At 42.3% G+C, this 27,915-nt stretch overlaps 2 protein-coding genes across 5 annotated transcripts; both read left to right on the forward strand.

Annotated features, from left to right (window-relative positions):
• The first annotated feature begins 168 nt into the window (after nucleotides 1-168).
• LOC118358357 (leucine-rich repeat-containing protein 43-like) lies at nucleotides 169-21,666 on the forward strand. Of its 4 annotated transcripts, XR_004820456.1 has the most exons (13): nucleotides 169-417; nucleotides 739-996; nucleotides 1,373-1,483; nucleotides 2,741-2,880; nucleotides 3,585-3,823; nucleotides 7,909-8,072; nucleotides 8,152-8,341; nucleotides 12,372-12,511; nucleotides 12,680-12,754; nucleotides 15,800-16,030; nucleotides 18,525-18,630; nucleotides 18,844-19,624; nucleotides 21,523-21,656. XR_004820456.1 is itself a non-coding variant. In XM_052478810.1 (12 exons), the coding sequence occupies exons 1-12, from the start codon at nucleotides 331-333 to the stop codon at nucleotides 21,528-21,530; spliced, it is 1,749 nt and encodes a 582-aa protein (XP_052334770.1). In that variant the 5' UTR covers nucleotides 169-330; the 3' UTR covers nucleotides 21,531-21,666. The 4 variants fall into 4 exon arrangements, 3 of the variants coding, with proteins under 3 accessions (XP_052334770.1, XP_035591988.1, XP_052334769.1); XM_052478810.1 differs by lacking the exon at nucleotides 18,844-19,624 and having other exon boundaries at nucleotides 21,523-21,666; XM_035736095.1 differs by lacking the exon at nucleotides 21,523-21,656 and having other exon boundaries at nucleotides 18,844-19,974.
• LOC118357859 (N-acetyllactosaminide beta-1,3-N-acetylglucosaminyltransferase 4-like) lies at nucleotides 21,620-22,663 on the forward strand. Its single transcript, XM_035735173.1, has one exon. It carries the CDS (start codon nucleotides 21,620-21,622, stop codon nucleotides 22,661-22,663), a length of 1,044 nt encoding a protein of 347 aa, XP_035591066.1.
• The last annotated feature ends 5,252 nt before the right edge of the window (nucleotides 22,664-27,915 follow it).

The following is a 27,915-nucleotide window of genomic DNA, read 5'->3' on the forward strand; positions in this document are numbered from 1 at the left end:
TAAAATCTCATTTTATGACCAATTTATGCAGTAATCCAGGTAATGCCAAAGGGTTTACATACTGTTTCTTGCCACCGTACCTTCCCACAACAGGAAAGTGGTGTAATGTAGATCTCTGGTATGTGTTCTGTCAACTGTTGCCAGGCAACCTTTCAGAAGAATCCACAGCCAAATGCAGCCACTCATTGTTAACAAGCAACAGGGCCTTGAAAAAAACTCTACCAAAAACTCAAAAGTAAATTAGTTTGATATTGTGGCTCTCTATGGGATTGACTTTCCCTTTAATGGATCTGTTATTTTTTTCTTTATCTACAACCCTAATCCTTTAGAATGGGCTCTAGGACACTTTCTTTGGCTGTGGAGGAGCAGCTTCGTAGCCTCTGTCTGAAGGACTTTCCATGTGGGCATGGCTGTTGGGTGAGTCCACATTAAGCTTTTTTGGCCACACATCAGATCAGAAAAGAGGGCAGACAAACTTGTGTGATTTCACTCAATCATCTTTTTAAGTGGGAGAACTTGCACAATTGGTGGCTGACTAAATACTTTTTTGCCCCACTGTATATACATAGTACATGGCTCTTGATGGTGCCATCCATCGAGCAAGGTCACCTCTTGGTGGTTTCCTACTCTTTTCATGTACAAGTATTGGATATGAATGAGGTGGTCCAAAATACCATTGATTAACAGAAGTGAAATGCTTTTTACCTCAACGGCATGTTCCTGTGCTGTTGTGTTTAGAGCAAATCCAGAGGGAGTATCTTTGAGGAACAGAGTTGGGGCTACAGCGAGCAGGACGAGGGGAGAGAAGGTGCAGCCAAGGAGGAGGAGGAGGCCCTTATGGAGCACTTGACCAGTCCACTGTCCCCATGGCAACATGAGGGGTCATGGAGCCCCCAAGCCCGAACCCTGAGAGAGCTGTCTGTGCGAACACCTGAACTTCTCCATGGCAACTTCATATTCAGCCACTTCAACACCCTACGTATTGTAGACAAGGGTGTGAGTATCTTAGTTGTCTGATAGCCAATGCTCACAAGCCTTGATTCATTTGTTGAGCAATCTTTTGGCTCCAATTTATATTACCAGCCTTTATATACCTGTCCTGCTGAAATAAACAATTCATCCAACATTTTATTTTGTACAGTAATCTGCAATTATAGTAAGACGTGCCATCACTTTGAGCAGGACAGGCACAAGGTTGATTGCATACGAAAACCAATGTCGGATGAATGCATTATTTGATAAGTCCCAGCAGTATTGTCTCGCATTTTCAGGAAAAGACCAGCTATATAGAGGAAAACCCTCCCCCATATGTTCCTATCTATTTGAATGTGAATTCATACTGTCAGTGAATGGGTCTTTTTGTGTGCATCAGGTCTCCATTGTCGATGATGGCGTGCTCAGGTTCTCCAATCTAAGAGAGTTAGTGCTGAGTGCCAACACAATTTCTGAACTACAAGCAGAGTACCTACCCTGCACTTTACAAGTGAGTCACACAACACAGGGAGAGGAGGGGCTGTGGCACATCAACCCATGTCTCATTGAATCCCACCACAGGGACACTCAGAGTGCCATTCGTCTGCACTGAACTATAGTAGGAGGAATGATTCTGTGGAGTTAGGGTTGAGCCAGGATGTGGAGATGAAGCTAGGGTGGGTTAGGGTTAGGGTTGAGCCGGGGTGTGGAGATGAAGCTAGGTTGGGTTAGGGTTAGGGTTGAGCCAGGATGTGGACATGAAGCTAGGGTGGGTTAGGGTTAGGGTTGAGCCAGTATGTGGAGATGAAGCTAGGGTGGGTTAGGGTTAGGGTTGAGCCAGGATGTGGAGATGAAGCTAGGGTGGATTAGGGTTAGGGTTGAGCCAGGATGTGGACATGAAGCTAGGGTGGGTTAGGGTTAGGGTTGAGCCAGGATGTGGAGATGAAGCTAGGGTGGATTAGGGTTAGGGTTGAGCCAGGATGTGGACATGAAGCTAGGGTGGGTTAGGGTTAGGGTTGAGCCAGGATGTGGACATGAAGCTAGGGTGGGTTAGGGTTAGGGTTGAGCCAGGATGTGGACATGAAGCTAGGGTGGGTTAGGGTTAGGGTTGCACTAGGATGTGGACATGAATCTAGGGTGGGTTAGGGTTAGGGTTGAGCCAGGATGTGGACATGAAGCTAGGGTGGGTTAGGGTTAGGGTTGAGCCAGGATGTGGACATGAAGCTAGGGTGGGTTAGGGTTAGGGTTGAGCTAGGATGTGGACATGAAGCTAGGGTGGGTTAGGGTTAGGGTTGAGCTAGGATGTGGACATGAAGCTAGGGTGGGTTAGGGTTAGGGTTGATCTAGGATGTGGACATGAAGCTAGGGTGGGTTAGGGTTGAGCTAGGATGTGGACATGAAGCTAGGGTGGGTTAGGGTTAGGGTTGAGCTAGGATGTGGACATGAAGCTAGGGTGGGTTAGGGTTAGGGTTGAGCTAGGATGTGGACATGAAGCTAGGGTGGGTTAGGGTTAGGGTTGAGCTAGGATGTGGACATGAATCTAGGGTTTGGTCAAATTGATTAGAAAATTCACAGATGTTGGTGTGATGTATCACTAAAAACATTCAAACAAGTAGGCCATATTACTTTTTCTATGATTCATGGCATTGGTAGGGTAACTTTTAATATCATTGGGATGTTTTATGAACACTCTGATGCATATAGTGATCGTCTTTGATATCACTGCACAGTCCTTCAATTAAATGCATTGTATGCGTTCGTTTGAAAGGTTTTGGAGCTCTACGCCAACCAGGTTTCCAGCCTTAAAGGTCTTAGCAGCCAGCCTCTACCCTGCCTTCAGCATCTGGGTCTGGGCTGCAACAGGCTGGGTTCCCCAGCAGACATCCAATACCTCACTGGAACTCTATGGTAAGTGCTCACACACAGGGCAAGTGACAAGCAGTACAAGTTCAATACTCATCTGCACTTGCTCACAATCACCAGCAGGTGACAACAGACTCTAGCAATAATAGGTAGTGACATTACATTCCTTAGCAGTCATATGTATAATAATAACTTTCATTGTATAGCGCTTTTCAATTCAAGTAAGAAAGTTATGCACATCATAAAATAATAAAATAAAAGTTCTAACAAAAGTAACCTTTGCAGGTGAAACAGAGGATCTTAGTCAGTTGTACAACTGAATGAATTCAACTGAAATGTGTCTTCCACATTTAACCAAACCCCTCTGAATCGGAGAGGCACCCAGGGAACAGTGTGTTAACAGCCTTGCTCAGAACGACAGATTTGTACCTTTTGGTTACTGGTCCAACGCTGTACCCGAAACCTACCTGCCGCCCATCTATTAGGGCCACAACATATTATAGTTACTAAAATACTATTTTCATAAAAAATATGAACTAGCTATCATGTATATTTATTTAGTTGCTATACCATCTAGTCCCAATATGAGAAACATACTTTTTTTTACCATGGCTGTTCAGGTTGTTTGATTGGTCAATCAAACATTGTTATAAGTGATGAAAAGGCAGATCCCATACATACAGAGGCAGTTCCACAGCTTCCTCTCACCAGCTGTCAGCTCAGCCCTTGCATGCTGTCTCCCTCTTCAGGCCACAGCTGGTATCTCTGGACCTGAGCTGGTCTGGCTTCCAAGGACAGCGGGCCCTAGTGGATGCCCTGGTCACCCTGCCTTGCCTGAGGACCTTGGTGCTGGAGGGCAACCCCCTTACCTTCACCCCTTCCTACCCAGGCTTCATCCTGGACAGTCTCCCGAGGCTGTTCTACCTGGACGCCACACGGGTTACACCGGATGATCACCATCGCTTTGAAGGCCTGGCCAAGATGAGAGGTTAAGCTATCAATCACCACACTATCACCATTGTCTTACATTATATAGTGTGACTACTACGTCTGGGCTGATCGGTTGAGGGATGAGCGTTGTGTAGTAGTGACTCCACCTGACCTAACAATGCACTAATCAAACAAGATTGTTATTTTTTATTTTTTTATTTTTTTTATTTCACCTTTATTTAACCAGGTATGGCTGTTGAGAACAAGTTTTCATTTACAACTGCGACCTGGCAGTTGTAAATAATAGTTGATCTGATTGGACTGAATCAGCACCCCTTACCTGTTCAATGATGTGGACACATAGTGTATTTTCATATTGAAGGAGCCTGCCTTACAGTGATTCTTGAAAGAGCATTCTACTCACTAAATCGGTTATTATCTTCTTCCTCTTTATCTTAGCATTTCCCAGCAGTTGCTTGTGTTCTCATCACTCTGTTAGGCCTGTGCATTTCATCATCAATGAGAGCCAAGTACCCTAGCCAGAAAATCAACTAGATTCATCCGATCACATACAGTGCCTTCAGAAAGTATGCATACCGCTTTACTTATTTGACATTTTGTTGTGTTACAGCCTGAATTCAAAAGAGATTACAGCCTGAGTTTAAATATATATTTTTCTCACCCATCTACACACAATAACACATTATGACAAAGTGAAAACAGGGTTTTAGAAATGTTTGAAAATGAAATAAAGAAATGTCTCATTTACATTAGTATTCACACCCCGAATCAAGACATGTTAGTCAATACATGTTAGTCTTCTTGGGTAAGTCCCGAAGAGATTTGAACAACTGGATTGTACAATATTCGCACATTATTCTAAAGAAAAATATTCATGTTCTGTCAAGTTGGTTGTTGATCATTGCTTGACAGCCATTTTCAAGTCTTGCCATAGAGTTTCAAGCCGATTTATGTCAAAACTGTAACTAGGCCACTCAGGAACATTCAATATCATCTTGGTAAGCAACTCCAGTGTTTATTTGGCCTTGTGTTTTAGTTTATTGTCTTGCTGGAAGGTGAGTTTGTCTCCCAGTGTCTGTTGGAAAGCAGACTGAACCAGGTTTTCCTCTAGGATTTTGCCTGTGCTTAGCTCTATTCCGTTTTTTAAAAAATAAAATAAAAACTTCTTAGTCCTTGCCGATGACAAGCATAGCCATAACATGATGCAGCCACCACTATGCTAGAAAATATGAAGAGTGGTACTCAGTGATCTGTTGGATTGCCCTAGGACATAACGTTCATTTATTTTGCAGTTTTACTTTTGTGCCTTATAGCAAAACATGTGTTTTGGGATATTTGAATTCTGTACAGGCTTCCTTCTTTTCACTCTATCATTTAGGTTAGTATTGTAGAGTAAATACAAGGTTGTTTATCCATCCTCAGTTTTCTCCTATCACAGCCATTAATGTCTGTAACTGTTTTAAAGTCACCATTGGCCTCATAGTGAAATCTGAGTGGTTTCCTTCCTCTTCGGCAACTGAGTTAAGAAGGAGGCCAGTATCTTTGTAGTGACTGGGTGTATTGATACACCACCCAAAGTGTATTGAATAACTTGAAGTTTTAGCCATCTACTAATAGATGCCCTTCTTTGCGAGGCATAGGAAAACCTCCCTGTTTTTGTGGTTGAATCTGTGTTTGATAATCACTGCTTGACTGAGGGACCTTACAGATAATTGCATGTATGGAGTAGTCAATCAAAAATCATGTTTAACACTATTATTGCACACATGGTGAGTCCATGCAACTTATTATGTGACTTGTTAATCAGATGTTTACCATTAAACTTATTTAGACTTGCCATAACAAAGGGGTTGAATACTTATTGATTCAAGACATTTCAGCTTTACATGTTTTATTCATTTGTAAAAATGTATAAAAACATAATTCCACTTTGACATTATGGGGTATTGTGTGTAAGCTAGTGACACTATTTAAATTGACACTATTTTAAATGCAAGCTGTTAACACAACAAAATGTGGAAAAAGTCAAGGGGTGTGAATACTTTCTGAAGGCACTATATACAGTTGAAGTCGGAAGTTTATATACACCTTAGCCAAATACATTTAAATTCAGTTTTTCCCAATTCCTGACATTTAATCCTATCAAAAAGTCTCTGTCTTAGGTCAGTTAGGATCACCACTTAATTTTAAGAATGTGAAATGTCAGAATAATAGTAGAGAGAATTATTTATTTCAGCTTTTATTTATTTCATCACATTCCCAGTGGGTCAGAAGTTTACATACACTCAATTAGTATTTGGTAGCATTGCCTTTGAATTGCTTAATTTGGGTCAAACGTTTCGGGTAGCCTTCCACAAGATTCCCACAATAAGTTGGGTGAATTTTGGCCCATTCCTCCTGACAGAGCTGGTTTAACTGAGTCAGGTTTGTAGGCCTCCTTGCTCGCTTTTTCAGTTCTGACCACAAATATTCTATGGGATTGAGGTCAGGGATTTGTGATGGCGACTCCAATACCTTGACTTTGTTGTCCTTAAACCATGTTGCCACAACATTGGAAGTATGCTTGGGATCATTGTCCATTTGGAAGATCCACTTGCGTCCAAGCTTTAACTTCCTGACTGATGTCTTGAGATGTTGCTTCAATATATCCACATAGTTTCCTCATGATGCCATCTATTTTGTGAAGTGCACCAGTCCCTCCTGCAGCAAAGCACCGCCACAACATGATGCTTCCACCCCCGTGCTTCACGTTTGGCATGGTGTTCTTCAGCTTGCAAGCCTCCCCCTTTTTCCTCCAAACATAACAATGGTCATTACGGCCAAACAGTTCTATTTTTGTTTCATCAGACCAGAGGACATTTACCCCAAAAGTACGAACTTTGTCCCCATGTGCAGTAGCAAACCGTAGTCTGACTTTTTTTATGGCGGTTTTGGAGCAGTGGCTTCTTCATTGCTGAGCGGCCTTTCAGATTATGTCGATATAGGACTCGTTTTATTGTGGATATAGATACTTTTGGACCTGTTTCCTTCAGCATCTTCACAAGGTCCTTTGCTGTTGTTCTGGGATTGATTAAAACGTTTCGCACCAAAGTACGTTCATCTCTAGGAGACAAAACACGTCTCCTTCCTGAGCGGAATGACAGCTTTGTGGTCCCATGGTGTTTATACTTGCGTACTATTGTTTGTACAGATGAACGTGGTACCTTCAGGCGTTTGGAAATTGCTCCCAAGGATGAACCAGAACTGTGGAGGTCTACTTGTGGAGGTCTTGGCTGATTTATTTTTATTTTCCATGATGTCAAGCAAAGAGGCACTGAGATTAAATAAGTTAAATAATATGTCTGTAAACAATTGTTGGAAAAATGACTTGTGTCATGCACACAGTAGATGTCCTAACCGAATTGCCAAAACTATAGTTTGTTTAACAAGAAATTTGTGGAGTGGTTGAAAATTTTGATTTAATGACTCCAATCTAAGTGTATGTAAACTTCCGACTTCAACTGTATCTCTGTATTATGCGTGTGTGTGACGCACTTAAGCGTAGTGGGTGCGGAATCAGGCGCAGGAGGCAGAAAGTACTGAGTAGTGCTTTATTTAGGCACGGGGCAAATTGTACGAGCCAAAACTCACGGGCGCAACAAACACGATACCCAAAACCAGGACCTAACAAGTCCAGAGGGAAAAAACCCCAAAATGAAACACGCTACCAACACTCTACCACACACAAACACAGTGGGGAAAAAATAAGCCCGCACAAAGAGCAGGCGGGACGACCAGCTAAAATAGCCCAACTAAATTTAAACAAGAAACAGGTGCAACTGATAATACAAAACCAACAGAAAAGGGAAAAGGGATCGGTGGCAGCTGGTACACCGGTGATGACTACCGCCGAGCACCGCCCAAACAGGAAGAGGAGCCACCTTCGGTAGGAGTCGTGACAGTGTGGGAATACTTTGGAACAGATTTACCAAAATGAAATCCTGTGGAGCTGATTTGCTGGTGTTTTTACAGTCTTTTATGTCCAACAAGTAAAATAATGAAACTTGGGGGGCCAAATAAAATCACTTGGGGAAATGTATCAGCCTGCTTTTGAAGAGTAAGATGGTTATGTTCCATCCACAGACCAGATAGTGGACCAGGCCGTGGCAACAGTGACAGTGCGAAGGATCAGGGGTGTCCCGGACCCACTGCTGACTGTGGATGAGAGTGCCCCTGAGTTCCCTGTGGTCAGCTACAGCTACTTTGTCAACTATGAGTTCCTCAGCCAACCACCCCCTGGCAACAAGGCATGATATCCCATTTTTCTGTTTAGTCATTCAACTTAATTGATTGTCATATTACAATCTAGTTATTGATTGGTCACAGCAGGCTGGCAGTGACACTGCATCCACATCTGATCCAATGACACCCATGGCGGAGAAGATGGATGGGGGCATCGTTGGCATCTATCAGACACCAAAAGAGAACTCTGAGGAGGAAACAACCAACACTCCAATGCCAGGCACCACAGCCAGGACAATGGAGAGTTTGGAAACTAACCATTGTTCCATTGATGGTAAATAACTTTCAGTGAAGTATTCATACTCCTTGACTTATTCCACATTTTACAGCCTGAATTCAAAATGAATTAAACAGATTTTTTTTCTCACCCATCTACACACAACAACCTATAATGACAAAGTGAAAAATATTTTTTGAAATCTTTGCAAATTTGTTGAAAATGAAATACAGAAATAATTAATTTACATAAGTATTCAAACCCTTTTGCTATGACACTCCAAATTGAGCTCGGGTGCATCCAATAGACTTTGATCATCCTCTAGATGTCACTTCAACTTGATTAGAGTCCACCTGTAGCCAATTCAATTATTTGGACATGATTTATAAAGAAACACACCTGTCTATATAAGATTTCTCCTCCCTCCTGAATCCTCCCCCCCCCCCTCCTCCCTCTCTGCAGATGACTTAGTTAACCATTTTGAAAAGAAGGTCGACGACATCCGATCCTCGTTTGCTAAGTCAAACGACACCGCTGGTTCTGCTCACACTGCCCTACCCTGTGCTCTGACCTCTTTCTCCCCTCTCTCTCCAGATGAAATCTCGCGTCTTGTGACGGCCGGCCGCCCAACAACCTGCCCGCTTGACCCTATCCCCTCCTCTCTTCTCCAGACCATTTCCGGAGACCTTCTCCCTTACCTCACCTCGCTCATCAACTCATCCCTGACCGCTGGCTACGTCCCTTCCGTCCTCAAGAGAGCGAGAGTTGCACCCCTTCTGAAAAAACCTACACTCGATCCCTCCGATGTCAACAACTACAGACCAGTATCCCTTCTTTCTTTTCTCTCCAAAACTCTTGAACGTGCCGTCCTTGGCCAGCTCTACCGCTATCTCTCTCAGAATGACCTTCTTGATCCAAATCAGTCAGGTTTCAAGACTAGTCATTCAACTGAGACTGCTCTTCTCTGCATCACGGAGGCGTTCCGCACTGCTAAAGCTAACTCTCTCTCCTCTGCTCTCATCCTTCTAGACCTATCGGCTGCCTTCGATACTGTGAACCATCAGATCCTCCTCTCTACCCTCTCCGAGTTGGGCATCTCCGGCGCGGCCCACGCTTGGATTGCGTCTTACCTGACAGGTCGCTCCTACCAGGTGGCGTGGCGAGAATCTGTCTCCTCACCACGCGCTCTCACCACTGGTGTCCCCCAGGGCTCTGTTCTAGGCCCTCTCCTATTCTCGCTATACACCAAGTCACTTGGCTCTGTCATAACCTCACATGGTCTCTCCTATCATTGCTATGCAGACGACACACAATTAATCTTCTCCTTTCCCCCTTCTGATGACCAGGTGGCGAATCGCATCTCTGCATGTCTGGCAGACATATCAGTGTGGATGACGGATCACCACCTCAAGCTGAACCTCGGCAAGACGGAGCTGCTCTTCCTCCCGGGGAAGGACTGCCCGTTCCATGATCTCGCCATCACGGTTGACAACTCCATTGTGTCCTCCTCCCAGAGCGCTAAGAACCTTGGCGTGATCCTGGACAACACCCTGTCGTTCTCAACTAACATCAAGGCGGTGGCCCGTTCCTGTAGGTTCATGCTCTACAACATCCGCAGAGTACGACCCTGCCTCACACAGGAAGCGGCGCAGGTCCTAATCCAGGCACTTGTCATCTCCCGTCTGGATTACTGCAACTCGCTGTTGGCTGGGCTCCCTGCCTGTGCCATTAAACCCTACAACTCATCCAGAACGCCGCAGCCCGTCTGGTGTTCAACCTTCCCAAGTTCTCTCACGTCACCCCGCTCCTCTGCTCTCTCCACTGGCTTCCAGTTGAAGCTCGCATCCGCTACAAGACCATGGTGCTTGCCTACGGAGCTGTGAGGGGAACGGCACCTCAGTACCTCCAGGCTCTGATCAGGCCCTACACCCAAACAAGGGCACTGCGTTCATCCACCTCTGGCCTGCTTGCCTCCCTACCACTGAGGAAGTACAGTTCCCGCTCAGCCCAGTCAAAACTGTTCGCTGCTCTGGCCCCCCAATGGTGGAACAAACTCTCTCACGACGCCAGGACAGCGGAGTCAATCACCACCTTCCGGAGACACCTGAAACCCCACCTCTTTAAGGAATACCTAGGATAGGATAAGTAATCCTTCTCACCCCCCCCCCTAAAAGATTTAGATGCACTATTGTAAAGTGGCTGTTCCACTGGATGTCATAAGGTGAATGCACCAATTTGTAAGTCGCTCTGGATAAGAGCGTCTGCTAAATGACTTAAATGTAAATGTAAATGTATAAGGTCCCACAGTTGACAGTGCCTGTCAGAGCAGAAACTATACCATGAAGTGCAAGGAACTGTCCAAAGAGCACCGAGATAGACTTGTGGTCATATATCTGGAGAAGGGTATAAAACCATTTCTAGAGTGTTGAAAGTTTCCAAGAGCACAGTGGTCTCTATCATTAGGAAATTGAAAAAATATGGAACTACCCAGACTCTGCATAGAGCTGGCCTTCCGACCAAACTGAGCAAATGGGAAAGAAAGACCTTGGTAAGGGAGGTGACCAAGAACCCAATGACCATTCTAACAGAACTACAGAGTTCCTTGGCCGAGATAGGAGAACCTGCCAGAAGGAAATGTCTCTACAGCACTTCACCAATCTGGGCTTTATGGGAGAGTGGCTAGATGGAAGCCACTCCTGAGAAAAAGGCACATGACCGCACGCCTGGAATTTGTTAAAAGGCATGTGAAAGACTCTCAGATCTTAAGGCAAATGATTAAACAGAAAAAAATGGAAACTTTTGGCCTGAATGCAAACGCTATGTCTGGAGAGAACCAGGCACAGCTCATCACCCGACGAACACCATCCCTACAGTGAAGCATGGTGGTGGCAGTATCATGCTATGGGGATGCTTTTCAGCGGCAGAGTAAGGATACTGGTAAGGATAGAAGAAGGATAGAAGAAACAACGAATGGAGCCAAATACAGACAAAGTCTTGATGAGAACCTGCTTCATAGTGTAAACAAATTTAGACTGGGGCAAAGATTTATGTTCCAACAGGACAATGAGCCCAAGCATACAGCCAAAGCAATGCTGTAATTGCTACAGAATAAGAATGTGAAAGTCCTTGAGTGGCCCAGCCAAAACCCATACGTGAATCCCATTGTAAATCTGTGAAAAGACTTGACGATTGTTGCGCCCTATCTAACGTCACAGAGCTTGACAAAATATCAAAATCCAGATGTGCAAAGCTGATACATACCCAAGATTACTCAAAACTGTAATTGCCGCCAAAGATGCTTCTACAAAGTATTGACTCAGGGGTATGTATATATGAGATATTTCTGTATTTCATTTTCAATAAATATCCCAAAAATTCTAAACATGTTTTCACTGTGTCATTATGGGGTATTGAGTGTGTGTATATGGGTGAATGGGTGTTACAGTTCAGACTGTAACACAACAAAATGTGTCAAAGGGTATGAGTACTTTAACCACCACACAGAAGGCTTCCTGAGCAGAAGGCTTCCTATATTGCAGGTTCTCTTCAATAAATGAAAGTAGTGTGATCATGATTACTTTTTCCAAGTATCAGAGAACACTATGCAGAGTTGTTAAGGGCGAAGGAACATTAATTAAAGGGATATTGTCCAGAAATTTTAACTGAATCTTGTTTTCTTACTTTCAGAGGAGTTGTATTTCCTACAATTTTAATACAAGCTTTACAGAAATCCCTGTGATGTGAAGATAGACTTCCAGTCATTGCGATAATGCTAGTTAGCATGGCTTGCTCAACTACCTTTAAACTGTACGCACAGACACAAAACTACTATCCATGAGTTCATCTGACTCTGGGTAAGTAGAAAATTATTACCAAAATCTCACACTATACCTAGATTAATATTACAGGGACGCAGGGCCGTGCATAGGATGCCTTTTCATTTGATTCCACTAGGTGATTCTTGAAACCTCCATCGCCTGACCTGAGCTTTTACTGATCTCATCCTCTGTCATCTATAAAATCACTCTCTGTCTTTAGTTAGTAACAACTATTTGTCTCTCTCTCTCTCACTGCCCCCATTTTGCAGTGATAATGAACAGCACACATAAACTGGCATGGGCAGAGTCCATGGACTATGACCACACAAGTGTGCATAGTGTTGGTGACCTGGGGTCCTTCAAGTCCTTTGTCCTTCGTGGGCTCTGGTTGACTGTGGAGGAGGAGAAGGTACAGAACAAAATAGACACTCTGCCCCATGCAAACAAAGACAGCTCACATACTCCCACACCCACATACTGAGTCCTCTAGATGCATAGATTTATGTTCAGGTTGATGCATGGATGTCTTGTGAGGATTGAGTTATTGTTATCTGACTATTATTTTGCTTTTTTTTAGGTCCTGTCATGGCCTGCCCCTTCAGGAGAACAGCCAATAACCAACTCTACAACAGAAAAGAAAGGGGGGAAAGAGGTGATGTTACACAATTTGTAATCTCTCATGGAAGTCACAAACTTTCGCCAGAATTTGACTTCTGGGTAAACGATTACACAATTTAACAGTCCTTATAGTCTGGTGATGGAACAGTTCTCAACCATGTCATTTTTTCAGAGAGGTTTATAATATCACTTAACAGCTGATAAACGTTTCCTTGTTAGGACACCGTATCACATGCCATAACCTGTTTTTCAGCATAGTCATGTAGAAGGCTATTGCTTCCTCATATACTTTATGTAGCTGTTGCGTGGTTAACACAATGGGAGAGGGAAATTCAATTGCATGACACTCAAACTGGTCAAGTTACAGTACATCACATTTTTGAAATGGTTACAATCACTTACAAGCCACGGTAGTGTGAAAACATCTTTCAGATACACTATTAAAAAAGCATAACCATTAATCTGACGAGATCACGTCCAGTAAGTCCATTTTTTAAAATGGTTTTTATTTATATTTATTTCACCTTTATTTAACCAGGTAGGCTAGTTAACAATAAGTTCTCATTTACAACTGCGACCTGGTCAAGATAAAGCAAAGCAGTGAAACACAAACAACAACACAGAGTAACACATGGAATAAACAAACATACAGTCAATAACACAATAGAGGAAAAAATGTCTATAAACAGTGTGTGCAAATGAGGTAAGATAAGGGAGGTAAGGCAATAAATAGGCCATAGAGGCGAAATAATTACAAGTTAGCAATTAAACACTGAGTGATAGATGTGCAGAAGATGAATGTGCAAGTAGAGATACTGGGGTGCGAAGGAGCAAATAAATAAATAACAGTATGGGGATGAGGTAGTTGGATGGGCTGTTTACAGATGGGATATGTACAGGTGCAGTGATCTGTGAGATGCTCTGACAGTTGATGCTTAAAGTTAGTGAGGGAGATATGGGTCTCCAGCTTCAGTGATTTTTGCAATTCGTTTCAGTCATTGGCAGCAGAGATCTGGAAGGAAAGGCTTTGGGGGTGAGCGCGTGCTACGGGTGGGTGTTGCTATGGTGACCAGTGAGCTGAGATAAGGCAGGGCTTTACCTAGCAAAGTCTTATAGATGACCTGGAGCCAGTGGGTTTGGCGATGAATATGAAGCGATGTGAGTCTGGAAGGAGAGTTTACAGTCTAACCAGACACCTAGGTATTCGTAGTTGTCCACATATTCTAGGTCAGAACCGTCCAGAGTAGTGATGCTGGACGGGCGGCAGGTGCGGGCAGCAATCGGTTGAAGAGCATGCATTTAGTTTTACTTGCATTTAAGAGTTGTATGGCATTGAAGCTCGTCTGGAGATTAGTTAACACAGTATCCAAAGAAGGGCCAGAAGTACAGTCGTATGAAAAAGTTTGGGCACCCCTGACGATTTCCATTTATAAATAATTGGGTGTTTGGATCAGCAATTTCATTTTGATCTATCGAATAACTGATGGACACAGTAATATTTCAGTAGTGAAATGAGGTTCATTGGATTCATAGAAAATGTGCAATATGCATCAAAACAAAATTAGACAGGTGCATAAATTTGGGCACCCCAATAGAAAAATCACATCAATATTTAGTAGAGCCTCCTTTTGCTAAAATAACAGCCTCTAGACTCAGTACTCAGCTTTTATTAGAAAATGAATGGCATGCCACTGTGATCATTTTCTGTGATGAAAGAGTAAATTATTATGCAGCCTCAGAGGGGTACCCAAACTTTTTCATACGACTGTATACAGAATGGTGTTGTCTGCATAGAGGTGGATCAGAGAATCACCAACAGCAAGAGCAACATCATTGATGTATACAGAAAAAATAGTTGGCCTGAGAATGGAACCCTGTGGCACCCCCATAGAGACTGCCAGTGGTCCGGACAACAGGCCCTCCGATTTGACACACTGAACTCTGTCTGAGAAGTAGTTGGTGAACCAGGCGAGGCAGTCATTTGAGAAACCAAGGCTTTTGAGTCTGCCGATAAGAATGTGGTGATTGACAGAGTCTATGGCGGTTATGATATTGTTTAAGACCTTGAGGGTGGGTGAGGTGCACTCATGACCAGCTCGGAAACCAGATTGCATAGCGGAGAAGGTATGGTGGGATTCGAAATGGTCGGTGATCTGTTTGTTAACTTGACTTTCAAAGACCTTAGAAAGGCAGGATAGGATAGATATAGGTCTGTAGCAGTTTGGGTCTAGAGTGTCTCCCCCCTTTGAAGAGGGGGATGACTGCGGCAGCTTTACAATCTTTGGGGATCTCAGACGATACGAAAGAGAGTTTGAACATACTAGTAATAAGGGTTGCAACAATTTTGGCTGATAATTTTAGGAAGAGAGGGTCCAGATTGTCTAGCCCAGCTGATTTGTAGGGTCCACATTTTGCAGCTCTTTCAGAACATCAGCTATCTGGATTTGGGTTAAGAAGAAATGGGGAGGCTTGGGCAAGTTGCTGTGGGAGTGCAGGGCTGTTGACCAGGGTAGGTGTAGCCAGGTGGAAAACATGGCCAGCCATAGAAAAATGCTTATTGAAATTCTCAATTATTGTGGATTTATCGGTGGTGACAGTGTTTCCTAGCCTCAATGCAGTGGGCAGCTGGGAGGAGGTGATCTTATTCTACATGGACTTTACAGTGTCCCAGAACTTTTTGGAGTTTGTGCTGAAGGTTGCAATTTCTGTTTGCAAAAGCTAGCCTTTGCTTTCCCAACTGCCTGTGTATATTGGTTCCTAACTTCCTTGAAAAGTTGAATATCGCGGGGGCTATTTGATGCTAATGCCGTATACCACAGGATGTTTTTGTGCTGGTCAAGGGCAGTCAGGTCTAGAGTGAACCACGGGCTATATCTGTAATGGGCTATATCCGTTGTTACAAATATCTATATTTGTGACAACGTAATCTACCATTTCAGTCATCAGACGATTTATCTCTGCCTTTTTACAGTATGTAGTAATCCAACACATGATATGTCTAATGGAAAACTTTTATGAACGCATTTATGGTAACAGATACGACTAGCACAAAATAAGTATTATTTTGTCTGTTGGACAGTGTGTGCGATCACCAAGCAACACTTGTTCCAACCAAAAATCAAAAGACAAGAAGAAGAAGAAAGACTCAATAATGGACCTGGTCCAGGACACTCCCATCAGAAGAACCCTGGGCTCGATCCATGTGCCACTACAGGACCTGGTGTCTGGTGATCAGAGAGTTGATGCCCTGTGCAACCTTGGGGTGCTGCTCACAGAGCAAAGCACCAGGACCATGCCACCCCGAGACAAGGTACTCTGTAGCTTGTGACTCTCCTCTTTCTCTGCAAGCAAAGTACAACTATCAAAGTGAAAATATGTGCCAACGTTGACCACAGAGGCCATTTGCTCTACATTATCTATATTAAAGTATTGGGGAAATTCCACAGTACTGGAATTATGCTGAGACTTATTTTCCACTTTAAACAAAAAAAACATAGAACAAAGACTACATTGAACAATTTACACAGTAAATAAATTAAACATGTAGGTCTACTGGAAAAACTGTGCAGATGCAAAGTATGGTAACAGAATTACGGTACAATCCCCTTCAGTTTTATTCTGTTACCAAACATTGTATCTGCAGAGTTCTTCCTGGTACATTTTCCGTGGAAATTATTAAAAGTAAACCTTGTACACAGAATTATATGGTTTGTTAAACGTTGAAATCAATGGTTTTGATTTGGTATACATTTTAAATTGAAAAATCTGAGTCTGTGTCAAAAAGAAACATAACCATGGAATGAACCATGAAATTGCCCATTGTCATTTGTAAATGATCTATAACAGATCTTGACAGAAATAAACAATTGTGGTCAAGGCAAAGAGTCATGAATCTCTTCTAGTCAATAGAGATAGGCCTATACAGTGCATTCGGAAAGTATTCAGACCCCTTCACCGTTTCCACATTTTGTTACGTTACAGCAATATTCTAAAATGGATTAAATGTTTTTTTCACCCCTACACTCAATACGCCAGAATGACAAACGCAAAAACAGGTTTTTAGAAAGTTGTGCAAATGTATAAAGAACAGAAATACCTTATTTACATAAGTATTCAGACCCTTTGCTATGAGACACGAATTTGAGCTCAGGTGCATCCTGTTTCCATTGATCATCCTTGAGATGTTTCTACAACTTGGAGTCCACCTGTGGTAAATTCAATTAATTGGACATGATTTGGAAAGGCACACACCTGTTTATATAAGGTCCCACAGTTGGCAGTGCATGTTAGAGCAAAAACCAAGCCATGAGGTCAAAGGAACTGTCCAAAGAGCGCCGAGATAGGCTTGTGGTCTTATATCTGGAGAAGGGTATAAAACCATTTCTAGAGTGTTGAAAGTTTCCAAGAACACAGTGGTCTCTATCATTAGGAAATTGAAAAAATATGGAACTACGCAGACTCTGCCTAGAGCTGGCCTTCCGACCAAACTGAGCACAGTTTGGTCGCCACTGAGGGTTGACATGCACAGTCAACTCACAGTTGGCAGTGCATGTCAGAGCAAAAACCAAACCATGAGGTCGAAGGAATTGTCCGTAGAGTTCTGAGACAGGATTGTGTCGAGGCACAGATCTGGGGAAGGGTACCAAAAAATGTCGGCAGCATTGAAGGTCACCAAGATCACAGTGGCCTACATCATTCTTAAATGGAAGAGGTTTGGAACTAACAAGACTCTCCCTATAGCTGGCCGCCCGGCCAAACTGAGCAATCGGGGGAGAGGGGCCTTGGTCAAGGAGGTGACCAAGAACTGATGCTCACTCTGACAGAACTCCCGAGTTCCTCTGTGGAGATGGGAGAACCTTCCAGAAGGACAACCATCTCTGCAGCACTCCACCAATCAGGCCTTTATGGTAGAATGGCCAGACCGAAGCCACTCCTCAGTAAAAGGCACACGATAGCCAGCTTGGACTTTGCCAAAAGGCAGCCAAAGGACTCTTAGACCATGATAAACCCGATTCTCTGGTCTGATGAAGCCAAGATTGAACTCTTTGGCCTGAATGCCAAGCGTCACGTCTGGAGGAAACCAGGCACCGCTCATCACCTGGCTAAAACCATCCTTACGGTGAAGCGTGGTGGTAGCATCATGCTTTAGGGATGTTTTTCAGCGGCAGGGACCGGGAGACTAGTCAGGATTGAGGGAAAGATGAATGGAGCAATGTACAGAGAGATCCTTGATGAAAACCTGCTCCAGAGCGCAGGTTCACCTTCCAACAGTGTTGTACCCTAAGCACACTGCCAAGACAACGCAGGAGTGGCTTTGGGACAAATCTCAATGTCTTTGAGTGGCCCAGCCAGAGCCCGGTCTTGAACCTGATTGAACATCTCTGGAGAGACCTGAAAATAGCTGTGCAGCAATGCTCCCCATCCAACCTGACAGAACTTGAGAGGATCTGCAAAGAAGAATGGGAAAAACTCCCCAAATATAGGTGCCAAGCTTGTAGCATCATACCCAAGAAGACTCAAAGTTGTAATCGCTGCCAAAGGTGCTTCAACAAAGTACTGAGTAAAGGTTCTGAATACTTATGTAAATGTCATATTTCAGTAAAAATGTTATACATTTGCAAACATTTCTAAACACCTGTTTTTACTTTGTCATTACAGGGTATTTTGTGTAGATTGATGAAGAAAAAATCCTCTTAAATCCATTTTAGAATAAGGATGTAGCGTAACAAAATTTTGAAAAGTCAAGGTCTGAATACTTTCCGAATGCACTGTACATGTCTGACATGCTTTGTAATTTTCTGCAGGACCCAAGTAAGAAAGCCAAACATGACAAGAAGAAGGAGGACAAGAAAACAAAGTCAAGTGCTGACAGTGCAGGGGGGCAGAAGAATGTTGCACCACCCTCTAAAAGTGAGCAAAACTACATAGCAACTGTGTAGGTGTTGATCTGTTCTTAGGCCAGTTTTACCTGGATGAAAAATAGGATCCCTTAGCCTTGCTAGTTTCTAGAGAAGAATATATTTGTGCAAGGGACACAGTGTACGGGTAAAAATGTACAATTCCATGTAAAATGGTAGCAAATAAATTGTTCATAAGATTAAATATTTCCCTTCATACTTATAGGTAAGGGAAAAGGATGGAAGGAAAGCCAGGCAGATTTCCGCATGGACGACAACTCTGCTCCCAGTCCAAACCAGTTCGAGTCAATGACTGTGGAGTTCACTGTGCATCTGGATAAATGGCATTCAGCCTCAAAAGCTCATCACCTGGCTCACCCATGATGAGCCATCAGCCTAGCTATTTGTATGAAGAAAAACAAAAAGTTGTCATGACAAATTTGGGGATTAAAACCAATTACGAACTGAAATTGGTCAAGTTTATGATAATACAATGCACCCTTTTTGTCCCTCATGTTCCTAGTAGCTATATCAAAATATTGGGAAATTCAATTTTCAAAAGTTCATGGATCTAATAGCAGCAACTGGACATAGTCTACAAAAGTCACAAGGAATGAAGACTATCCAAATGACAAAGCGCAAGGCACGCCCTTCAAGGTTATAGGATCAATCGGTGACAATACATGTAATGCAACTTCTCTTCAGGACAGCGAGGTAACTTGAATTTAGTAACAATAGTCGAGTCAATTCGCAACGATTCTCTAGACGAATAGCATAACTTCTTAAAAACGCGGATATGGTAGTATTTGTAAAGAATTATAACTGGATCTAGCAAATTATAAACGGAGTATTTCAGCAACAGGTGCTCAAACATTGACTGTGCATCCTTCCCGCTAAGGATTGTATGGTGGTAAATGTCGAACAGCACTTCAGTTCTCCCTGAAACTCACTTCCTAAGTAGGCTACAACTATTTTGATGGTCTCTTCGTCTTTGTTTTTAATATCAAGTAAGTGAATTAGTGTTGTATTGAAACTCTTTTTTTAATGGCTAAGAATAAAATGTTTGAATAAGCGCATAAAAAAATGAAAACAAACCAAATATCTTGGGCTTGATAGGATAAATTATCAATTAATTAGTTAATCAATCTCGCATTATATTGTATTTCTTTGTTTTATAATAAGTAAATACAGTCTAGTATAAAGTAACTAGTGTAACTAGTATATAATTGACAAATAGTTTTTTACACCTGAGTGCTGGAACATTATTGAGTTTTTTCAGTTTCTGTTTATAAAACACACAAACCATCTTGCTCTTAAAAGAAAATCAGAATTAAACGAAACTTAAATTGTAACTAAATCAAGTGAGTTTTGGACCCTGTTTCTTTTTTATAGGCCTATGGGAATCACAGGAGGTTGGTGGCACCTTAATTGGGAGGACGGGCTTGTGCTAATGGCTGGAATAGAATGGCTGGAATGGTTTCAAATACCATTCCATTTACTCCATTCCAGCTATTATTATGAGCAGTCCTCCCCTCTGCAGCCTCCACTGGTGGGAATTGCATGTTTGGCTTCATTCAAGCACCCTGTTATTGCCTTACGAAATAAGCAACACAATCTCACATTCAATTCGTGCAAATATGTACAAAAGGTAATTCAGCAGATTTCGTGCATTTTTGTGTGAAAATACACACATTTTTTTGTGCGACTTAATTCGTAGGAAAATACACACTTTTGTGTGACTTCATTTATAGGAAAATAGCTTTTTGGGGGGCAAACTTCCAAGCAATCTTTTTAAAGTTATTATAGCAATGCATTTTGGTAAATGTTCTTTTACGCAGCCTTTGTATGTGTCCCACATAAAACAAACGTGTTAACAACCCAATATTGTTCATCAACCAGGTTTTATTAATGCCAATGCTGTTTTCTATGCTTGTTTTTGCTTAATACTTGTATAATGGTGCTATGCCGCACAAAATCTGCTGAAATACTTTTTGTAGATATTTGCATGAATTGAGTGTGAGATTGTGTTGCAACAGGATAGAATAGGGCTGACATATGCAGCTCTTAACAAATGCAGTCTCAGCTAAAGCGGGAACATTGCCTTTAAATGTAAATTACGATGTAAAGCTGAACTTCTGTGATGCGGATTGAATAGAGCCTCTAATTTACATGTCTAGACAGCCACTTGTTAAGCATAGCCTAGGTCTAATGTTGCGTTCATAACCAAGTGGGAATTTCTTCTATCATCTAACCTCTCTCACACTTTGACCTCTGACATCACCCACTAAGGAAATTACCTTGATAACAGCATTTTTGGCAGTTAAATTAAAAAACAAAACATTATTTATATAAAAATATTTAAGAATATGGCTTTTGAACACTATGATTTGTTTACAAGCATAATAGCTGTAATTGTAGTTTATGGTTGACACAGCTTGTGGACAATTAGCATCCAACTGGTATTTCCAACATCACAACTGGTAATTACCACCTTTCCACTTGATTATGGATGCAGCATTACATATTCCCCAAACATGGTTTACTTTTGGTATGAGACAATATAAGTTTGCCGCTTGTAGTCTAATGTAGGCCTACTACATATACCAGTAGATACAGTACATACTGAATGACTGCAGTAATTCCGCAGTAATACCAAACTTTGCATCTGCACTGTTCTTCAAGAAAATTTGTTTTTGTAAAGTTCTCAGTGGAAATTCTTATAAGTAGTCCTTGTGCATAGAGTTGTATGGTTTGCTTAACTTTGCAATCATTTGTTTGACTTACATTTTAAAGTGAAATGTTTTAGTCTTAGTGTCACTCTGTTACAGTGGAATTGCCCATAGGCTACCAGTGCTAATTCTGTCTCCTTGTTGCTAAAACGTATTGTGCTTGCAATTCTTTTCAGAACCATGAGGATCCTCTTCAGAAACCTACGCCTCAGTAGATGGTCCATTGTTATTGGGACTGCGTTGGTGTCATTGATTGGTGTCATCTTTATGACGATGGACGTCAATGTCTCACTAACATATAGGGGAGAGCTCAGAGTGTTGCGTAAGAACCACACAGGTTGGCATTGGAACACCTCTGCCTCCACCACACCACCGCTGTCACAGCCTACTGTGGATGTTTTCAAGTGCTCCCTCAATGACAGCATGCAGAATATTCCGTCCTCTGTCCCACCTCCCCACCGTAACTTCCTCATGTATAAACACTGCAGGACATTCCCCCGCCTGCTGTCTCCAACACCCTGTGAGAATGACCTTTTTCTCCTGCTGGCCATTAAGTCCACAGCCATCCAGGTGGATCGCAGGATTGCGCTCCGGAGCACTTGGGGGAAGAGGGGATATGTTCAGGGTAAAAGGGTGAAACTGTTGTTCTTAGTAGGTAAGTCGTTAGACAGAATTCAGGGATTCCTGCTGCAGCAGCTACTGGAGTGGGAGAGCAGGCAGTTTGGGGACATCCTGCAATGGGATTTTGAGGACAGTTTTTTCAACCTGACCCTGAAGGAGGTCCACTTCCTGAACTGGTTCACCTTGGAGTGCCAGTGGGCCCACTTTGTGTTCAAAGGGGACGATGACGTTTTTGTTCACACAAGCAATCTGGTTGAATATGTTAAAGGCCACAAGCCCTCTGAGCAACTCTTCGCTGGTGACATAATTTCAAGAGCCTATCCAATCCGGCACAACCAATGGAAGTACTTCATACCAGAGGAGATGTACCCCAACAAGCCATATCCTCCATACGCTGGCGGTGGGGGCTACCTGATGTCACGTCAGACTGTGCTGAGCCTGGGAGTGGCAGTGTCCAGCACTGACCTCTTCCCCATTGATGATGTCTTTGTGGGCATGTGCCTGCAGAAGATTAATGTGACGCTGACACACCACTCTGGCTTCAGAACCTTTGGGTTCCATCAGGTGGTGTCACATTTCAACCCCTGCATTTACAGGGAGATCATGCTGGTGCACAAACTGAATCCCACCGAGATGTGGACCATGTGGTCTCTACTGCAGGACACAAAGCTGAAGTGCTTTAGATTAAGGATATGAGGCATCAGATGTTATGTGTATCTTGCTGTACTTGTCTGTCTCACTACTGTAAAAGAAGCATTCCTTTCATAGAGAAATTATCCTTATAAATGGTCAAAAATAGCTTCCTTTCCGTCATCGATATTTCTATTTGAAGTATTCTGACATATTGGCTTTACTGTGTATTCAGTTCAGCAAAGATGGTGTACGAGCCCTACGGAGATTTGATACTTTTGACAAGGAAGTTTGTAGAATGTTTCTTGGGTTCTAGGAAGGTCGAACAGAAACTTTAAAAACAGGTCTAGTGGGTTACAGAGGTACTGATGGGTAACAAACTTAACAGGTCTAGTGTGCTGTGGGGGAGGGGAGCTGTGGTGTACAATTATTATAAAGAATCAATTGGTTGGGGGAGCAGTGATGAACTATAGCTGAAATCTGTGGATTGTAAATGTATATTTAAATGTGATGTCATAATGCTTTCTGAAACATGTGGTCATTTCCAGGGTTTTGTCAGTTTCTATTCAGATGAACTTTGTTGCATATTGCATTGCATTATAATTGAATTACGCAATGTTCTTGTAAAGGCCATTTAAAAAAGGAACCAAGGATTTTAAGATAGGAGATAAATAAAGTGTGTGCAGTACTTTAGATTTGTTTAGCAGTTTCAACCTTGACCACGATCCCACTGTCCTATGAGCCCGAGGTCAGGTGTTTTTTTTACTGAAAGTCAACCAGTGTTGGGTTTCACTGTTCCAACACTTCCAGTCAGCAGAGCCAGCTATATCCCTCTGCATACCTTTCCACCACACAACTATCACACCGACAAATTGACAAGGCAACCTTTTTAAAATTGTGTCCAATCGTAAAAAAGAACTATAGCCTCTCAACTTTGCACTCTGAAGAGACATGTAAATTTGTGCACCTCACCACTTCCTTGTGGGTGGCACCTGTTTTTCAGCAGTCATGCAAAATATGATAGAATGTACTGTATGTGGTTGAAAAGGTGGCTGTTGTCTGTTTGTATACTGAACAAAAATCTAAACACAACATGCAACAATGTAATTGATTTTACTGAGTTACAGTTCATATAAGGAAATAAGTCAATTTAAATAAATTCATTAGGCCCTAATCTATGGATTTCACATGACTGGGAATACAGATATGAATCTGTTGGTCACATATACCTTTAAAAAAAAGGTAGGGGTGTGGATCAGAAAACCAGTCAGTATCTCTGGTGTGGCCATTTGCCTCATGCAGCCTTTCATATCTCCTTTGCATAGAGTTTATCAGGCTTTAGATTGTGGCCTGTGGAATATTGTTCCACTCCTCTTCAATGGCTGTGTGAAGTTGGTGGATATTAGCGGGAACTGGAACACTCTGTTGTACACATCGAGCCAGAGCATCCCAAACATGCTCAATGGGTGACATTTCTGGTGAGTATGCAGGCCATGGAAGAACTGGGACATTTTTCAGCTACCAGGAATTGTGTACAGATCTTTGCGACATGTGGCCGTGCATTATCATGCTCGCCCACACAACGCCATACATGTGGTCTGCGGTTGTGAGGCTGGTTGGACATACTGCCAAATTCTCTAAATCAATGTTGGAGGTGGAATCTTTATTCTTGAACTTATTTAGGCTTGCCATAAGAAAAGGTTTGAATCCTTATTGACGAAAGACATTTCAGATTTTCATTTTTTATTCATTTGTAAACATTTGTGAAAACATAATTCCACTTTGACATTATGAGGTATTGTGTGTAGATCAGTGACACAAAATCGAAATGTTATCAATTTTAAATTCAGGCTTGTTACACAAGTGGAAAACAAGTATTTCCAATGTCACAACTGGTAATTACCACCATTCTACTTGGTTATGAATGCAGAATTACATTCTCCACAAACATGGTGTATTATTCTGTGGTGGAGAAAGCCCCAGAGGTAGACTGGGCACCAGTCTGTTTGTGCCATCATGCCACCCCTTGTCATGCCAAACAGCTGACATGATAGCACAAATATATCTGGCACTAGGCTACCCCAGCGGCACAATTATGCTTGCTTACTTTTGGTATGAGACAAAATAAGTTTGCCGCTTGAAGCCTATTGTAGGCCTATTTCATATACGAGCAATTTCACAGTAAAATAGTGACATTGACTCAAATCAAATGTTATTTACCACATGCTATAATCTGATAATGTGTAGTTTTAGTCAGAATTAGAACAAGGACATTTTGTTCCTTTTTAGTACGTAAGCAGGGTGCAAATGCGAAACAAATGATAAGAGGAGCTATCAACAGACAAGCTGGAATGCTGTGTTCCCTACAGGACATTCTGTCTCCACCCGTGGAGGGGAGAAACTGTTGGGCTCACAGAAAATTATGAAATGAGTTGCAGATTAAAGAAACAATGTATCTGTATAGTGGAAAAACACAGACTGCCTGAGCAAGGCATAGCTTAAGATTTGAACTTGTATGCATGTGCGAAGGATACCTACTCTTTGTGTGTGTGTACAGTGCCTTGCGAAAGTATTCGGCCCCCTTGAACTTTGCGACCTTTTGCCACATTTCAGGCTTCAAACATAAAGATATAAAACTGTATTTTTTTGTGAAGAATCAACATCAAGTGGGACACAATCATGAAGTGGAACAACATTTATTGGATATTTCAAACTTTTTTAACAAATCAAAAACTGAAAAATTGGGCGTGCAAAATGATTCAGACCCTTTACTTTCAGTGCAGCAAACTCTCTCCAGAAGTTCAGTGAGGATCTCTGAATGATCCAATGTTGACCTAAATGACTAATGATGATAAATACAATCCACCTGTGTGTAATCAAGTCTCCGTATAAATGCACCTGCACTGTGATAGTCTCAGAGGTCCGTTAAAAGCGCAGAGAGCATCATGAAGAACAAGGAACACACCAGGCAGGTCCGAGATACTGTTGTGAAGAAGTTTAAAGCCGGATTTGGATACAAAACGATTTCCCAAGCTTTAAACATCCCAAGGAGCACTGTGCAAGCGATAATATTGAAATGGAAGGAGTATCAGACCACTGCAAATCTACCAAGACCTGGCCGTCCCTCTAAACTTTCAGCTCATACAAGGAGAAGACTGATCAGAGATGCAGCCAAGAGGCCCATGATTACTCTGGATGAACTGCAGAGATCTACAGCTGAGGTGGGAGACTCTGTCCATAGGACAACAATCAGTCGTATATTGCACAAATCTGGCCTTTATGGAAGAGTGGCAAGAAGAAAGCCATTTCTTAAAGATATTCATAAAAAGTGTTGTTTAAAGTTTGCCACTAGCCAACTGGGAGACACACCAAACATGTGGAAGAAGGTGCTCTGGTCAAATGAAACCAAAATGGAACTTTTTGGCAACAATGCAAAACGTTACGTTTGGCGTAAAAGCAACACAGCTCATCACCCTGAACACACCATCCCCACTGTCAAACATGGTGGTGGCAGCATCATGGTTTGGGCCTGCTTTTCTTCAGCAGGGACAGGGAAGATGGTTCAAATTGATGGGAAGATGGATGGAGCCAAATACAGGACCATTCTGGAAGAAAACCTGATGGCGTTTGCAAAAGACCTGAGACTGGGACGGAGATTTGTCTTCCAACAAGACAATGATCCAAAACATAAAGCGAAATCTACAATGGAATGGTTCAAAAATAAACATATCCAAGTGTTAGAATGGCCAAGTCAAAGTCCAGACCTGAATCCAATCGAGAATCTGTGGAAAGAACTGAAAACTGCTGTTCACAAATGCTCTCCATCCAACCTCACTGAGCTGTTTTGCAAGGAGGAATGGGAAAAAATGTCAGTCTCTTGATATGCAAAACTGATAGAGACATACCCCAAGCGACTTACAGCTGTAATCGCAGCAAAAGGTGGAGCTACAAAGTATTAACTTAAGGGGGCTGAATAATTTTGCACGCCCAATTTTTCAGTTCTTGATTTGTTAAAAAAGTTTGAAATATCCAATAAATGTCGTTCCACTTCATGATTGTGTCCCACTTGTTGTTGATTCTTCACAAAAAAATACAGTTTTATATCTTTATGTTTGAAGCCTGAAATGTGGCAAAAGGTCGCAAAGTTCAAGGGGGCCGAATACTGTATGTGTGTAGGATATCTACTGTTTGTGTGGAAGTATGTGCCCAGCTATAAAATGTATAATTCTTGTGAATAAACTGTACTATCTTTCTGCATAAGCTGAGTCTTTGACGAATTATTATTAAACCCATGGTTTTACAGATCTCGGGGATTGGTCAGAGTTATTGATTGTCAGTTATTATCATTGGGATTGAAAATTCTCGTGACAGCGTCCTTCCTATATCAGTTGCTCGAGAGGAAGTAAACCGCTCAGAGATTTCACCATGCGGTCATTGGTGACTTTAAAACAGTTACAGAGTAATAGGAGAAAACTGAGGATGGATCAACAACATTGTAGTTACTCCACAATACTAACATAAATGAAAGAGTGAAAAGAAGGAAGCCTGTACAGCAACAATGCACAAGGAAGTAACACTGCAAATAATGTGGCAAAGGAATTAACTTTCTGTCCTGAATACAAAGTGTTGTGTTTGGGGCTAATCCAATCCAACACATTACTGAGTACCACTCTCCATATTTTCAAGCATAGTGGTACAGTAGCTGCATCATGTTAGGGATGTGAATACTTACAGTACCAGTCAAAGGTTTGGACACACCTACTCATTCAAGGGGTTTTCTTAATTTTTTATGAGCAATGTACATTAGACTGGTGGAAATCTGTCCTTTGGTCCGATGATTCGAAATTTGAGATTTTTGGTTCCAACCACTGGGTCTTTGTGGGATGCAGTGTAGGTGAACGGATGATCTCCGCATGTGTGGATCCCACCGTGATGCATGGAGGAGGTGGTGTGGGGGTGCTTTGCTGGTGACAATGTCTGTGATTTATTTAGAATTCAAGGCACACGTAACCAGCATGGCTACCACAGCATTCTGCAGTGATACTTGGGCTTATTGGGACTATCGTTTGTTTTTCAACAGGACAATGACCCAACATACCTCCAGGCTGTGTAAGGGGTATTTGACCAAGGAGAGTGATGGAGTGCTGCATCAGATGACCTAGCCTCCACAATCACCTGACCTCAACCCAATTCAAATCAAATCAAATCAAATCAAATTTATTTATATAGCCCTTCGTACATCAGCTGATATCTCAAAGTGCTGTACAGAAACCCAGCCTAAAACCCCAAACAGCAAACAATGCAGGTGTAAAAGCACG

The sequence above is a fragment of the Oncorhynchus keta genome, chromosome 25 (assembly GCF_023373465.1).
Source record: "Oncorhynchus keta strain PuntledgeMale-10-30-2019 chromosome 25, Oket_V2, whole genome shotgun sequence".
Taxonomy (NCBI): domain Eukaryota; kingdom Metazoa; phylum Chordata; class Actinopteri; order Salmoniformes; family Salmonidae; genus Oncorhynchus; species Oncorhynchus keta.

Excerpts from the sequence above, each read along its gene's own strand:
- LOC118358357 (XM_035736095.1), top strand. The coding sequence starts at position 331 with ATGGGCTCTAGGACACTTTCTTTGGCTGTGGAGGAGCAGCTTCGTAGC. Across the intron at positions 1,484-2,740 it reads ACCTACCCTGCACTTTACAA|GTTTTGGAGCTCTACGCCAA; the intron begins GTGAGTCACACA and ends TTCGTTTGAAAG. Across the intron at positions 16,031-18,524 it reads CCATGCCACCCCGAGACAAG|GACCCAAGTAAGAAAGCCAA; the intron begins GTACTCTGTAGC and ends AATTTTCTGCAG.
- LOC118357859 (XM_035735173.1), top strand. The coding sequence starts at position 21,620 with ATGGACGTCAATGTCTCACTAACATATAGGGGAGAGCTCAGAGTGTTG.